The following is a 17,183-nucleotide window of genomic DNA, read 5'->3' as shown; positions in this document are numbered from 1 at the left end:
TTGTATTTTATCTAAATCATCAGATGAATTATAAATAACTGAGGGCTCAGCATTGATCATTTCTGCATTTCACTAGTCAAAGACGAAGGGCTTTTGCCCGAAATGTCGATTTCGAAGCTACTTGGATGCTGCCTGAACTGCTGTGCTCTTCCAGCACCACTAATCCAGAAACTAGTCAAAGACAGCCAACTTGGAAATACCCTGTTTATTCTTATCCTTTGCTTCTTGCCCATTAATTTATGATGGGCAATAAATGCTGACCTAGTCAGTGGATAGCGCATCCCATGAATGTATAATAAAAAGGTCCTCTATTCGTGCAAATTTATTGCTTGCAATTTTGAGCCCTTAACTTACATGCTAACTTTGTGGCATTTTATCAAATGCATTTTGGAAGTCCAAGTATGCAACATCCTCTAGTTGTCTTTTATCTACATTATTAATTATATTCCCAAAAAAACTTCCTTAATTCCAACATATTTCTAGCAATCAACATCAGTCTAACTGGCCTGTAGTTCCCTTTTTTTTTCTTTCTTTCTCTCCCTCCTTCCTTGAATAGCGGTGTTTTATTAGATAACTCCATCTATTTGAACCATTCTCAAATTTAGGAAGTTTTAGACAATTGTAGCCAATACGTCACTATGTCTCTTTTAGAACTCTCAGCAATGGGACATCTGGTCTGGAAGATTTTGGATTTTAGTTGCTGTTGTTGGTTTTCATTTGTAGCTAAAATTTTTCTAATAGTCTATCTTTGCTATTAATTGCCTTAAGCTTGTCACTCATTACCCTTTTCATTGCCCTTTGTCTCATGTGATTTGTATCTTTTATTGTGAAGACAAATAGCACAATATTTGTACCACATCTATATTTTTCTTATCGTCTACGGTGATTTCACCAGTCCTTGCCTCTGAGGAACCAGTGGTTTGCTTGGGGATAGCAGTTTGATGCTACATTCATATCTTGCATGCAGGAATCTTTTAAAGACCAGTTGATCAGAGATCTGGACCAGCATGTTCCCAGGAAAATGAAGGAAAAGGATAGCAAGATTTAGGAATCTTGGATGATAAGAGAAATTGAGAGCGTAGTCAAAAAGAAAATTGAGGCATATGTAAGGTTTAGGAAACCGAAGGCAATGCCTTCGAAGAATACAATGATAGCAGGAAAGAACTGAAACAAGGAATTAGGAGGGTTTAAAGGGGCCATAAGCTGTCTTTGGAAAACATGATTAAGGAAAATGCCAGTGTTTTTGTATGCATACATAAGGGGCAAGAATATAGCGAGGGAAAGGGTAGGTCTCCTCAAGGACAAAGGGAATTTCTACATGGAGGAGGTGGGTGAGGTTGTTAATGAAAACTCTGCATCAGTATTCACAAAGGAGAAGGGCATGGTTTATGATGAGCCTTGGGAAGGGTATGTTGATATTTTGGAGCTTGTCAGTGTAAACAAAAAAGGGGTTGGTGTTGATTATCTTGAAAGGCATTAAGGTAGACAAGTCCCCAGGATCTGGTGGGATCTATCTCAGAATGCTGAGAGAAGCAGGTGGGGAAACTGCTGGGGCTTTGTATGAAAACTTTGTCCTCTCTTCTGTAGCAGGAGAGGTCCCAGTGGACTGGAGAATAGCTGACCTTCTTTTGTTTAAGAAGGCCAACAAGGATAATCCAAGAAATTACAGGCCAGTGAACCTTGCATCAATGGTGAGGAAAGTTTTGGAGAAGATTCTTAAGGATAGAATTTATTGATATTTGGAAGAAGTGGACTTAGGTCATGTCTCGCAAGCATGATTGAGTTTATTGAGGAATTTGCAAAGGTGATTTGCGGGCAGGGCAGTAGATGGTTTTCTAAAGGGACTTTAGAAAGGTCTTTGATAAGGTCCCTCATGTTTGATTGATCCAAAAGGCGAAATCACATGGGATCCGCAGTGACTTGGTAAGGTAGTTACAGAATTGGCTTAATCATAGAAGACAGTAGCATGAAAGGGTGTGCTTCTGACTGGAGATCAGTGCCTGGGATCAGTGCTGGGACCCATGTGTTTGTAATATATGTAAATAATTTGGAGGAGAATTTCGGTGGCTTGATTAGTAAGTTTATAGGTTACACAATGATTGGGAGCTGTGGATCATGACTAGGATTGCCAGAGGATACAGCAGGATATAGATAGACTGCAGACTTGAGCAGAGAAATGGCAGATGGAGTTTAATCCGGACCAATTTGAGGTGATGGATTTTGGAAAGTAATGCAGGAGGAAAGTATACAGCAAATGGCAGAACCCTTAATAGTAGGAACAAATGGCGTAAAGGTCCACCGTTCCCTGAACTTGGCAACACAAGTGAATAAGATGGGCAAGAAGGCATTTGCTTGTTTGCCTTCATTGGTTAGGGCAGAGACTATAAAAATTGGCAAGTCATGATGCAACTTTAGTTAGGTCACATTTGGAATATTGTGTAAAGTTCTGGTTGCTGCACAACAAAAAAGGGTGTGGAGGCTTTGGAGAGGGTACCAGGATCTTGCCTGGTTTGGAGAGTATTAACTGAGGGGAGATTGGACAACTTTTTTTTTTCATTTTTTGTTGGTTTTTTTCACTTGAAAATTAAAGGATGAGGAGCAGTCTGATAGAAGTTTACAAAGTTGAGAGACATGGATAGAACAGATATTTGGAATTTTATTTCAGGGCTGAATTGTAGATTTACGGTAAAAAGGGGACGTAAGAGGCAAGTATTTTTTACACAGAGGGTGGTAAGTGCCTTGATTGTGCTTCCAGAGGATGTGATGAAGGCAGATATAACAGCAATGTTTGAGGCATCTTGACAGATATGCCAGATATAGGTAGAGAGTAGAAGGGTATGGGCCATGTAAAGGCAAAAATGTTTTAGTTTAGAAAGGCATCATGTGTCGGTGGAGTCTTGGGGAGCCGAAGTGTCTATTCCTGTGCTGTGCTGTTCGTTCTTCTTTAATATTTCAGTTAGCCATTTTTTATGTTTATAAAACTTGTTTGCAACTTTTAAATATTGTTGGCTAGTTTTACCATCACTTTCTGTTTTTTAATTAATTAATGTGTTTCTTTTCTGGTTTCTAAAACATTCCCAAATCCTCAGGCTCCCTATTATTCTTTGCAACTTTGAAAGCCTGACCTTTGAATTGAAAATTACCCTTAACTTCTTTAATAGGCTAGGGATAAATCTTTCTTACTGATTTTTTTTTGTATTTTAATTAAATGTATTCTTGTTAAACATTTTGAATTTGTTAGTTCAAATGTTTCCCACTGTTTATTGCCATATGTTTGTCTATTTACCCAAACAACATACAATCTGCTGCTGAATCCTGCCACGTTAGAGGAATTTGAAGAATTTAAGAAAGCAACAGGCTCAGCAGCAACTCTGTGAACTCCTTTGAACACAAAGACTGCTACTCACCACTGAACGTAACTAGCAGATGGAAGAGTGTGTGGAGCATTGCATCAAACTCAATGCAAAGAAAAACATAGTCACTGAAGAATCCACAGCGTCATTCAAGCCTTTCTAGAAGACCTGGGCAGTGAGCCTATCACAGTGGATTTCAAGAAGGTAATTGACTTTCTCGCTGCTGGTAAAGCCATGGGAAATATAGTATCCCAACAGAAATCAAGGGTGGAAAACTGACACTGTTGCAGCATCTCCATCAACTTCTATGTCACTGATGGAAGGAGAGGTCTGTGCCTCAAGACCTACATGATGCAAGCATCGTCAGTTTGTACAATGCCAAAGGGAGATCACAGTGACCACAGTAATTACTGAGATATCTCATTGCTGTATATTGAGGAAATCTCACATTGGTCTGACCAGATAGTAGATCCTGGCTTCATACATCTTTTCTGGACCTCCGTGTACCTTCAAAACAGGCAGATTGACAGTCAACAGACTTCTCCTGTAATTACTGAAGTGAGAAAGTGCCCTGAATAGTGCAGCCCTAAGGTCCTTTAAGGTTCCTGTACTTCATTCCTTTCCACAAAAGCTTGCACAGTTCATCATTTACAATGGTTAGACATCAAATGCATTTAAGTTTAGGAAAGATGTTAAACAGGACTGCACCCTGACTCCATCTCTTCTTGTTCAAAACTTCTTGCCAAACCAAGTGGATAAAGTCCTAGTCCTTGAATTGCTCTTCGTTGTTAATGCTGTGTGTGCATTACGTAACGAATTCACCTGCACTTGTAAGTGAATTTAGACTGGCAGTCAACCTCAAGAATACTCAAGTTACAGACCATAGAGACTCCCACTTTGCAGCAATTTGACCTGGATTCACAGGCCACAGCCATGAAGTCAAATTTAAGAAGGGATGTGGATTAAAGGTAAACTACTAAAAGATAAAGCTCTTCAGATGCAAGGCTGGTGTTCTCAGCACCCTTGTTTTATAGCAAGAAAGCATGGAGAACTTGTGAATGCCAAGGAAAGTGGCTGAGCAGCTTTTTCTTCTACTTGAGATTGGGGATTTCCCACAAGGAAGGAGTGCCATTATACATGTACATCCACATGCAGGGATCCTCTGCATTTTTGCTGCCTTGAATCAGGGTGATTCCTTTGGCTTGGTCGTGGGTTGAGTGAACGAACACTGCATTCCCAAAGACATGCTCTGTGGCCAGCTTGTTGTAGCAGAAGACTAACGGGTTACCCATGCCTGCAAACAAGTCCTCGAGTTGCCTGAGTTCGTCATCATTGAATGGGAAGTCCTTGCTACTGGAAACTATCAGTCAAGTGAGACATGGAAGAAGCAGGACAAAAGAGAAAATAGGTGGCAGTAAAGAGAGCCTTGTGGAAGGGAAAAAGAAACAATCAACCCTGAGCTCACACTCTTCACCTTTGCATCGTGAGTCAGCCTGTACAGCCAGAACAGATGATATTTCATCTGGAAGGAGTCTCCCAAGACAGTTAGATCAACTTACTGTCAATTTAGCAAATCAACCTTAACTTGCTGTTCCCCCCAACATAAATAATTCACTTGTTAGGGACTAGGCTGTGTCATTTTCAAACTTAAGCTGAAATTGTGTTATAAAATTGCTTTTTCCCAGTGGATATTTTACAATGGGATGGCAGGTTATCCATTTCTCACTGCACAACATTGGATCTCAAATATCTTTAACCATAGTTCATTCCATAATGTGTTGTTCCAAGAAGTCATTAAAATATCTCTCAAATTAATGTTCTGGGCAACCCTTATGAATTTATTGCTTCTGTCAATATGAAGATTAAAATAGGCGAAAGTGAGGATTGCAGATGCTGGAGATTAGAGTTGAGAATATGGTGCTGGGAAAACGCAGCAGGTCAGGCAGCATCTGAGGGGCAGAAGAATCAACGTTTTGGGCAAAAGCTCTTAATCAGGAATGATCCCTGATGAAGGGCTTTTGCCTGAAACATCGATTCTCCTGCTCCTTGGATGCTGCTGACCTGCTGTGCCTTTCCAGCAAGCACAACACTGAAGATTAAAATAGCCAAGAATTTCCTTTTTACAAGCACCCAATTATTTCTCAGTTAATGCTCAATAAGTATTGTTGGGAGGCGTGTAGACTTTTCCTATCAGTGTTTTTGATCCTTGTTATTCCTGATATCCTTTTCCTTTTCTTGTTCTACTACCTGATCTGAGTCAAAATCCTTTCTCTCTCACTTCCTTATGTCATCCTTGACTAACAAGGCTATATATCTGCTTTCCTATTCTCTATTCCTTAGAATACTTCCCAACTTTAGTTCCCTTGTGAACATGCATCTCTAATAGAGGTTAGTTATTGACCATTCAGGTCAAGAGCCTTTAATTTGATTTCTTTTTCAATTATTTGTACAAGAGTTAATCACTAAAATGCGATGACTGTTAAACTCTGACCCACTCTGCTTGTTTTCAACCAAATCACTACGCTTTCCCTATTATCTATATTTTTCTTTTTAGATTTCCAGATCTTTCTTCACCTGAATCCTTCCCAATCCCTGTCCTTTAGTTTCAAGCACCAACCACATCCCTAGTTGTATGATTCACCAGGGCATGAATGCCAAAGTTGTTTAAGAGTATCTCCCACATTACTAAGTACTTGTCAATGCTTCATGAATTGTAATCCCTTTTCCCATACGAATATTAAATGCGCTTTCTGTTGTGCTTGGACAAGTCTGATTATCTAGCTTTCTAATATAGGCTAGTCCTTATTTTAGGGTCTTAAAACTATGAAGGAGAAATACAAGAGGCATATATTGTTTAGGGAGGATCTCGAGAAATATATCCTGACCAATGCTTGGAATACAGGAAAGTATTAGCAAAATTCTGTTCGGTTTCCTGTAGCATAATGTATGCTTCAGTAATCCAGGTGGTATCTAAGCCTCTTTCATGATGACAACACCGAGAACGCAAAACCTTATTGTTAGTGTTTCAAAAGAGTTTTTGATTCAATATTGAGCCAAACATATCTTCAGATTGTGTTCTTAATTTAAATGCAGTAGTCTCTCATGAACATGAGAAATGTTTATACTGTAACACTAACAAAATTTAAATGCATTAGAATGCAGAATTTCACTGTGTGCATGAAGTAGCCTTTTGATAATTGTTGCAAATGTTTAGTCCCATTTAGATTGTGAAGAGGTTTAAAGAGTATTTTGAAAGCCCTCTATGCAGGCTTCAACTTTCTCCCAGGCTTTTAGCTTCATTGTCTCTTATTCACCACAAACTACAAAAGGCAAAGGCTCTTAGTCAGATATTTTTTCCAATCCATTGCATCCATAAGCTATCATATCATCTCGAAGTGGCTGCCTATTTGAGCTGTATCCATACTGGTGAGGAGCACTGCTGAATCTGATTCTATTTTCACCGGCCACTAATCCTCAAAGGATAAGGAATGATAAAGGTAAATTGGAACTATGGCCAATTATTTTCCTTCCATCATTGGGAATCTGTAGATCTGAGACCACATTTTAACTCAACAAATTGGTCTGCGTCAACCAGAGTTTGAATTTTGGACCACCTAGCTCCATGAAGCTTAGTACTTAATCAGGTGATGCTTTCACCTTTTTTTCAGTGATGTCTAATGTGGGAAGTTCTGTAAAAAAAAAACTGTAAAAGTGTGTCCAAAGTTGGCTTTGTGCCACAATAGTTCAAATACCCTGACTCAAAGCCTGACTTGACGACTCTTTGCAGGTCAATGAGTTCATCATTTCTTGTAAAAAAAAAATCTGCTAGCTCAAGAAAATCATTAAACAAAGCTAATGTTTCTCTCTCTACTGATATATTTGACCTATAAATGTTTCTAGTATTTTCTGCTGCCATTTCATTACTTGGGAAGTGCTTCGCTCGTTGCGTAACTTGTTGTTTAATCTTTAGTGAATCTAGTATACTCTCTAATTCATGCACTAACCACTTGTTTTATTTCCATCATTCATGTTCCTCTAACATTTTGTTCTTAGAAAATTTTGAATGTAAGGTTGTAGGATGCTGAGTCATTTGATTAGCTATAAACATCTAAAAGGATGTTGTCACTGAATGAATTCCTGTGCAATATACAGATGGTATGTCATGTTTGAACATCATCCAGAGTTTCAGAAAGTCTCCACTTTGGAAAATCAATTTGAACGGAGGCACATAGCTAAAGACTAATCGTGTTATCATCACACTGTTGAATTTTAAAACAAAATTGTAAAGAAGAGTCAGACCGGTCTCAAAGCATTAACTCTGTTTCTCTTTTCACAGTTGCTGCCAGTCTTGAGTTTCTCCAGTATGTTCTATTTGTTTTTGAATAAACAAAAACTAATTGCTTTGGACATATCACAGAAGATATTTCCAAATTAACATCTCAAAACTGATTCCCTATTGTTGTTTTTGTTTTGAATCTCAGATACAATCGAAAAGGAGATGCGGAAGCTGTTTAGTATACCAGAAGAGAAAGAAATTAGATTGTGGAATAAGTATATGAGCAACACGTTCGAACCCTTGAATAAGCCCGATAGCACGATACAAGATGCAGGACTATACCAAGGGCAGGTATAGTAGTTTAAAATCTGGTATCCGCACTTTGAATTATATTTGTTATTGAAGGTGAAGGGATCAGGATATAGGTTCAAAGATTCTGAAATGAGTTGCAATTTCTAATTTCCAATCTCAAATCTTAGAAAAGGCTTATGGAAATCTTGCTAAGAAGTAAATTCTGCAAGTCTTGCATCAAAACTTAAGAATTTGAAGCAGCTGGAAGCCATTGGCACCCCAAAGATGCTCCAATATTTAATAATACCACGGCTGATCTGTTTCTATTTCAAACTCCACATGCCCATCTATCTCCACTAACCTGAGATTCTTGATATGCAAGGTAATAAATCTCCTTCCACCTTCAAAATATTTAATGAGATTGCCTTCCAAGACAGAATTCCAAAGTTAGATAGTGACAAGATGTTGCTCTCACATTAGAGTTTAAAACGTTAAAATGTTATTAATCAACCCTCCGAGAGCCAGCAATTCTCATTGCTATCCTAAAGGTTGACCCCAATTTTTAAGCAGTGATCCCTAGTTCTGAGCTCGTCCAGAAGATATATCCTTTCCACATTGTTAAACTGTTCAAGATCTTGTATAATTCAGTGAAAACTATAAAATGGAGGAGCTGCAAGTCGACCATTCAGCACAGAGTCTGCTCTGTCATATAATAAGATCATGGCTGATTTGATCTTCAACTTTACTTTCCTGACTTTTATGCATGACCCTCGATTCCCTTAGTGATTTTTTAAAAAAAACATCTTTCTCAGCCTTGAATATACTTAGCGATTCTGCCTCTGCCATAAAGGATTCCAAAGATCTGGTAAAGGTAAATCCACCATCGTCCCAGAGAGGCATAAGGCTACTCATTAGAGAAGAGCAACTGGTGGGGAGTGTAACCTGAAGGTCACCATGTCTCGGGTGAAGGGCGACATTGAGAAGATGAGACCGATGCAAGAATTCATCCCATGCTTTTGGTGTAACTCTGCATTGCCAAGCAGCCATCCAACTAACAAAGCTATTCAGCCACTATCCAGGGTGGAGGTCAGGAATAAAAAGGGAAAGAAGACACTAGTCGGTGCAGTCTTTAGATGTCTAACAGCAGCTCTACAGTGGAACAGGTAATGAGTCATGACATAATGAGGGCATAACAAAGGCAGTACATTTATAATGGGTGACTAACCTTCATGTAGATTGGGATAGTCAGATTGGCAAAGGAAGAATTCATAGCATATTTGGGACAGGTTCCTAGAGCAAATGTTTGGATCCAACCAGGGTTCAGGCTGTTTTGGATCTGTTGATGGTTAATAAGGCAGATATAATAAATGATAGAGTAAAAGATCCCCTCGGAAACAGTGACCATAATATAACCATAACGTTGGATAGCAAGATGCTTGAATCTGGAATTCACTGCCTCAAATTGTCTTGAAGACAGGTTCAGTGGGTTGTTTTAAATCTGAGTCAGAGATATCTATAAAGGAAGAACATTCAGAGTAATGGATAGAAGGCAGAGGAATGGCTCTTCCAGTGAAAAATTCACTGAGAGCCAGTGTAGATATGATGGGCTAAATGGTCTCCTGTATGTAAATACTGAGCCTGGGGGTGATTACATTGTGACAAATTTACATCAGATGTATTCACTGAAAGTATTTGGCAGAAAGTGCACACAGAATTTTAACACCTTAGGAGATGGTGACAAGATGTTGCTCTCACATCAGAGTTTAAAACAATGATTAACCATAGAGTCAGAGATGTACAGCACAGAAACAGACCCTTTGGTCCAACTCGTCCATGCCAACCAGATATCCCAACCTCCCTTTTCCCCCAAACCAACCCCGTCTGTCCTTCAGCCCCTTTCCCCCTCCACATACCTGACAAAGGGCTTATGCCTAAACTGTCAACTCCCCTGCTCCTCAGATGTTGTCTGACCTGCTGTGTTTTTCCAGCCCCACACTTTGCCTAACTTGTCTATGTCCTGATTTTGCTGCATTTGGACATAGGTTACTTCAATGTCTGAACATCCCCATTTCTGACCTTAGGATGGAGAGAAAGTCATTGATGAGGCAGCTGAAGATGGTTGGGCCCAAGATGCTACCTTGAATAACTCCTGTAGAGATGTCCTAGAGTTGAGATGGCTGACCTTCAACAATTATAATTACAAACATCTTCTGTTTTATCAGGTGTTGCTCCAACAATTGGAGATTCCACCCCCCACCCCAGTTCCTATTGACATTAGTATTGCTAGGGTTCCTTGACACCACACCCTGTCAAATGGGGGAGTTGCACAGGGAATGGTCTCTGTGAAACAGGGTGGTGATGGAAAAATATCTTTGGTGGAGGGGTCTGAGGTTGGTGGAGAATAATGTGCTGTATCCAGAGATTTGGGGTGGGAGGTGAGGACTGGGAGAGAGGAGGTCCTATCCTTATTGCAATGGAAGGGTGGGCTTTGAGGGCAGAGGTGCAGGAAGTGGAGGAGATGCCCTCGAGGGCATTGTTGATCACGTGGGAGGGGAAATTGAGGTCCTTGAAATAGGAGGACATCTGGGATATCCTCGAGTGAAATTGCTCCTCCTTGGACCAGATATGGCAGAGGAATTAGGAGCAAGGGATCTCATTATTACAGTTGGGTGGGGTGCGGTGGGAGGAGGTGTAGTCAAGGTAGCTGTAGGAGTTGGGTTTGAAGTAGATGTCATTGTTGAGTTGGTCACTGGAGACAGATGGGGAAGTCCAGGGAGGGGAGGGAGTTGTCAGAGATGGTCCATGTGAACTTGAGGTCAGGTGGAAGGGGTTGGTGACGTTGATGAGATGTTCAACCTTCTAGTGGGCGCACAAGGTGACGCTGAGGCAGTCATCAATGTAGCAGAGGAAAAGGTAGTGGTTGGTACTAATATAACTGCAGAAGAGGGTTGACAAGTGGCAAAAAGCCTTCACACTAGCCAAATGCAAGGTAATGACTATCTCCAACAAGAGAGAATCTAACCATCACCCTTTAACATTCAATGCTGTTACCATTGCTGAATCTACCACTATCAACATCCTGGTGGCTAACATTCTCATTTAATTGGTCAAGCCATATAAATACTGTGACGAGTAGGTCAGAGGCTTGGAATCTTGCAGCAAATAACTCATCCCTGATTTCGCAACACTGTTCACCATATACAAGATGCAACTCAGAAGTGTGATGGAATACTCCCTATTTGCCTGGATGCATGCAGAACAAACAACACGCAAGAAGCTCAACAACGAACAGTGCCCAGCAGCAGCCCACTTGAATGGCACCACATCCACAAACATTCACTGCATCCCTCCATCACCAGTGTTAGCAGCACCACCACCATGTGCATGTTGCAATGGAGAAACTCACCAAGGCTCCTTAACCTGCATCTTGCAACTCCACGCCATCTAGAAAGACAAGAGCCACAGATATATAGGAACATCATGACCTGCGAATTCCGTTCCAAGTCACTGACTATCCTGCCTTTGAAATATTTTACTCTTCGTCCAGTATTGCTGGGCCAGAATCCTGGAATTCCTTCCCTAATGGCATTGAAGGTATTCCTATACCATATCGACTGCAGCAGTTTAAGAAGGTAGCTCACCACTACCGAATGGACAATAAATGCGGGCCCATTCGCAGTGATGCCTACAACCCATGAATGAATAATTGTGAAATTATCACTCCATTCTTTGTCGAGGCGAACACTCGGTTTTCTTTTCAAATACCTGTAGATATTCTTGCTATATATTTTTATATCTCTATCAAGTTTGCTCTTGTATTTTAATTTCTTTCTCCTGATTAATCTTTTAATCATCTGCCCTTTCTTTATATGTTGTCTAATCTTCTGACCTGCCACTCGTCTTCATGCAATTAGATAATTTTTCCATAAATTTGATGCTTTGGTTACTACTTAACCATCAATGGTGAGTTCTCCCCTGAGAATTTTTCTTTGTCATCTGAACGTATTAATTGTGTTTTCAAATATCCCCTGACATTCCTGCCATTTCTCTGATTTATTCCCTAGCCTTGTATCCCAGTTCACTTTCAGTAGCTCAGCTTTCATGCCCAGATAGTTGTACTTTTAAATTTAAAATTCTAATCTTAGACTCATTCCTCCCCCTTTCAAACTGGATGTAAAATTCAGTCATATTTTGTCACTGCGTAACACATTCACTAACTGTCTGTTAATCGATTTTTCCCGATGTCAATTTTTGATGCCTTTGTGGTCACACTTTCTGTTGTATATCGCTATGCCAAAATTGCCATTATATTTTTCATTATCAATCACTAGGTGATTCTGTGAAGTAAGTCTCGGATCTCTTCCAATTTGATGTCAGACTTGCATACATAAACATTAATCATTTGACTGAGCAGCAGCATGCAATTTACTGGTGCGATGACAGACCTCTTTATTTTTATTTTGTCAGCTGCTAAAATGGCCATGAATTGCAGTTAGGTTTATTGTCATTCTTTGTGTATTCTGGAAGACATTTCACTTGAGAATTTTCCTCCGTCTCAATTCAGCCCTATGGAGAAACTATGTTCATCAGTTGCAAAAGTCAAAAGAGTAAAGCACAAACTGTTATTCAAATGGTGAGAGATTAGAGTCTGCGGTGCAGCTGGATCAGATGTCCTCGTGCATGAATTGCCAATGGTTAATGTGCAGATCCAGAAAGTAGCTAGGAAAGCTTATTCTGTTTTAAATGTTGTTGCTTAATATGGGGGAAATTGAATACAAAAGTGGAGAGTGTTATCATTCACTTAAGCATGATAGATGAGAGACTGCAGCTGGTGTATTTAAGAAAGAATTCAAATGCATTGGACATACGTCAGGGATAGTTTACTTAACTGTAACCAGGAATGGGTAGTTTCACTTATGAGAAAAGGTTAGCCTTTTATCTGCTGGAGTTTAGAAGAGTAAGAGAAAGTGAGGACTGCAGATGCTGGAGATCAGAATCAGAACGTGTAGCCCTGGAAAAGCACAGCAGGTTGGCCAGCATGAAAGGAGCAGGAGAGTTGACATTTCAGGCATAAGCCCTTCATCAGGAACCTTGACGAAGGGCTTATGCCCGAAACATCGACTCTCCTCCTCGCATGCTGCCTGACCTTCTGTGCTTCTAAACCTTTCAAATTTAGAATCAAAACCAACTTGATGGGAACATACAATATCCTGAGGGGTCTTGATCGAGTAAATATAAAGAGAATTTTTTCTATTATGGCAAAATCTAGAACTGGGGGCCACTATTTAAAAATGAGGGTCATCCATTTAAAAGGTTGAGTACTTGGAGCTCTCCTGAATTTGATAATGGAAGCAGAATCCTTGAATATTTCTAAGTGCAGAGGTAGCTGGATCCTTGTGTAAGTAAGGGATTGAAAAATTATCAAGGGGAAGTGGAAATGTGCATTTGAGGTTGTAATCAGATAAACCATGATTTTACTTTCTGTTGCTCTCAATTTGGGTTGCCTTAGATTGTGGCTATGACAGAAAGCAAGCAAACTTTATCAATGGTCAGGAGATTTTACTGGACTTTGACTCAAATTTAAGTTTCAAGTTTTGTGTCCTTGTATTTAAATTTGTTTAAAACACCATTCCTCCTTATTTCTAATACTTTCTGACCCTTCAACTTGAACACTACTATCTAGATTTTGTTCCCTTTACCACCTGTGTATTCTCTTTTCAGTTTGCCCCACCTTTATTCTGCTTTATCACCTCAGTCTCCTTTGGAAGGCACTCCTTTATAACCTTATTCTTGACCGAGCTTCTGATTAACCCACATAATCTCAATGAAGTACCTGATGATTTGATTTTATAATAGAAAAATGCAAGTTGAAAGAAGAATTGACCATTCCAGCAACCATCTCTGAGCATAATACTCAACTATTAATAAGTAATCATGATTATGATTCATCTCCCTTTCCTTTTTGCATATCACAAACCATTTATCCACTGAAAGAGGGTAACATAGGAAGAGGAGTCGGTCATTTAGCCCTTGAGCCTTTTTAATATTTTAAAAATATATGTTGTTAACCCATACGGCCATGTGTTCAAATCATACCATGGATGAAAGCTGAATGATTGTTATAAAATTTTGTTGATTCATTTCTTAAATTGGAAGTCAGCTTCATATTTTGAAGCTGTGGTACAATAATTGGTCTCTTAAAAATTTAGGTGTAAGCTGGTTAGTTACAAAGAGTATTCACTGAATCTGTGTTTCTAGGATCTGAATACAAATGTAAAGTCAAAAGTTCTGTCTCCAAATAAAGTGAATTGCCTCAAATGGATCTCCAGTTCACCAGAATAAACATCATATAAATAGGTAGAGCTACCTGAATTTAATGGATGCAAAGTAAATTTTGCATTAAAAATACAGTTGTATATCGATCTGTCATAACACAACAGCTTATGTCAGAGTCATAGAGATGTACAGCACAGAAACAGACCCTTCGGTCCAACTTATCCATGCCAACCAGATATCCTATCCTAATCTTGTCCCATTTGCCAGCACTTGGCCCATATTCCTCCAAACTCTTCCTATTCATATACCCATCCAGATGCCTTTTAAATGTTGTAACTGTACCAGCCTCCACCACTTCCTTTGGCAGGTCATTCCATACACGTGCCACCCTTTCTGAGGAACCATCTCATTTTAAAGTAGCAATATGTTTGTTCCATCCATAACAGCAAGTGTCAAATCGCTACGTAAAAATTGGATAAATTAACTGAAAGTGCATTTTTGTCGCAGAAATCCCATAAAATGGGAACTGATTCTTCAAGAGATTAGGCAATTACTTTCAAGTTTCAACAAAATAATTTATACCTTGCCAGTACCCATTTTATCAAAATTGTTTTTCAAAAAACTTTGAGTTGTCAGATTAAATTGTGATAAATTTATATTCCAGTCTGATGACAACATGTAAATTATAGTGCCAGAAAATTCTTCCCTTTTATGGCTCCCAATCATTGTTCCTTTCAGGCATTCTATCGATATCTTCAGAGCCTTGTTTTATTTCCTGAAAAAGCATTCCGTCAATATAGTTAATTTGTAACATCCCTAACACCTATTTGGGATGGATTCTCCTTTTACTCCAGTCAGATTCAGAAACTTAAATGATGGACAATAAACCTGGTTAAAAGTAGCAAGCTATACCGATTATTGAAATTATTTAAAGAAATTCGATAAAAGCAGTAGGGAAGTATTGGTTGTAAATCTACATGACGGGGTTGGAGGAAGAAGGAACAAATTTCTAAACCATTAACTTATTTTTTGATGATTAATAAACCAAATAGTTAATTTTAGTTATATAATGCAAAAATGTGATCCATGAAATGCTTTTTGCAAGTGTTTTGAGTACCACCAGTGATAAGAGCATTAATGAAAACATGATACCAGTTTACATTATTAGTGATATATCAAATGTTTGTTTCATAATATTATTAACAGCATGCTTATTTGTATTTCCTTTTTTCTCCTTTCTTCATTTTATCTCTAACTTCATTTTATTTCTTATCAGACTTTATCTGCCAAACGTCAGTCCTCTGCCCAACAGTATAGAATGTAACAGAAGTGAATGCAACAGAAATGTATCTATAGAAAGAAAATTGCATGCTGTGTATAGCCTAGTTATATATGATTCTTACAACTTCTTGTAACACTCAACTCAAACTCTCAAATCACTTACCCTGGTATGGTATAAATACAACTCTTCTCAACACTTTGGTTTCTTTCCCTTTGACACTCCCATCTTCCATGTGCCGACCACACATTTGTTTCTCTGAAGGAATGCTTACATAGCTCCGATGTGCTGACTTCCTTGAAACCTCTTTCATTATATGGTTGCTTAGATGAAGTACTGTTTAACATTGTGTGGCACCATTACCTAAGTTGCTGATGTCCTCAGTCAACATATGCACATGAGGAAATATGTCAGCACGGGGTAACAATTTGTTTGAGTGGTCATTGTTGTACTCATATTGCTATTCCATCTGTTCTGACTGGGTAACTCAGGGATAGATCTCTGAGTTTTGGCACACCTGGATTTTTGAACAAGTGCTGGACATTCGTTGAACCACATTTAATATTGAGAAGTTTGCTGAGTTTTGCCAGCATATGCTGATTGAGTACTATACTTGGCTTATTGCTAGAGAATTTTATTAACTACATTTCCAATTTCTATCTAGTTCTTATCTTTGATCTTCTCTTCCCAAACTTTTCACACTTGTGTCCAGCAGTGGGTTTTCTAAATATGTCTGTTATAAGTTCTCTTGCTGTCAGAGGTTTTGTTCAAATCTTATCACCATGATAAATTGTTAAGCCATATTTATACTTCTGTGATGGGTTCTCATACTGAGTTTTGACTATTGGTCGTGCTCTCAGAAAAGGCTATAAATTACAGTGTGACAAGTTTATGACCTGGTTTTCATTTTCAAAATGCATATCAGTTTGTGAAGGAAGAGGTTTATGGTATATGTAGAAGTAACATCTTTTAATATATAGATATCTTTTGTGAAGATTAGTTGATATGTAATGCTAGCTTTTCTGCTAGCATAATTAGTTGAATACTTATTTTGTATAATTGTGTACCATTATTTCTTCTTTGTAATGTCTTGTGTAATTTCATTAAAAGGTACTGGTAATAGAGCAGAAGAATGAAGATGGAACGTGGCCAAGAGGTCCTTCCACTAATAAGTGAGTTTATTATTGTCATATTTAATTGTCAAATTTTTTCACTTTGTTTTAACAAGTTCTGAAAGAACATTTTGCTGAAACTGTCCAGTGTACCATTAATTTCAGGTATTTCATTGTGGCCTAAGCTGTAATGACAAATTAAAGCAAAGAGCACAAATTTCAAAAACACATCTGAGATCAGCTGAACTCAAGTTTTATTGCTGCTCAGAACAGAACATTTATTTTCTTTTAATTTGTTCTCTCTATTTGTGGATTGCTGCCATGGTTGCATTTATTGCTCTGTTGAGTTATTTCAAGAAAGTAGTGAGGGATGAAGCGTTCCCTTAACTTAACTGTTGCTGTTAACACTCAGGAAGTTGCTCAGGTGATTCATAAGAAATTGAGTTAATCAAGGGGTGGACTGCCACCATATCTCTGCCATATTGTGTCAAGGCAGATTCTCTTCTCTGAGTGTCTAATGGGCGCTCATTTGTCATTCTTTCCTAGCTACAGATTACTAGATGTATTGAATACAGACCCTAAGTTTGCATGGTGAA

General features: G+C 38.8%; 1 protein-coding gene across 12 annotated transcripts in view; it reads left to right on the top strand.

Moving 5' to 3' along the window:
- LOC140457994 (ubiquitin carboxyl-terminal hydrolase 15-like) overlaps positions 1-17,183 on the top strand; it is a 115,705-nt gene that overhangs the window by 35,460 nt on the left and 63,062 nt on the right. For 7 of the 12 annotated variants that reach the window (XR_011953423.1, XM_072551914.1, XM_072551913.1 and 4 more), the window contains 2 exons: positions 7,835-7,980; positions 16,586-16,647. Coding sequence is in view for 8 of the 12 variants with exons in the window: in XM_072551914.1 (XP_072408015.1) it covers positions 7,835-7,980; positions 16,586-16,647 (208 nt within the window). In the remaining 4 variants the exon portion in view is untranslated. Of the gene's footprint in view, positions 1-3,327; positions 3,558-7,834; positions 7,981-16,585; positions 16,648-17,183 lie in introns of those variants that run through there. The other 5 variants (XR_011953421.1, XR_011953422.1, XR_011953424.1 and 2 more) reach the window with 3 other exon arrangements.

Source organism: Chiloscyllium punctatum, chromosome 32 (genome assembly GCF_047496795.1).
Source record: "Chiloscyllium punctatum isolate Juve2018m chromosome 32, sChiPun1.3, whole genome shotgun sequence".
NCBI lineage: Eukaryota > Metazoa > Chordata > Chondrichthyes > Orectolobiformes > Hemiscylliidae > Chiloscyllium > Chiloscyllium punctatum.
This window is presented reverse-complemented; position numbering and strand designations above follow the sequence as displayed.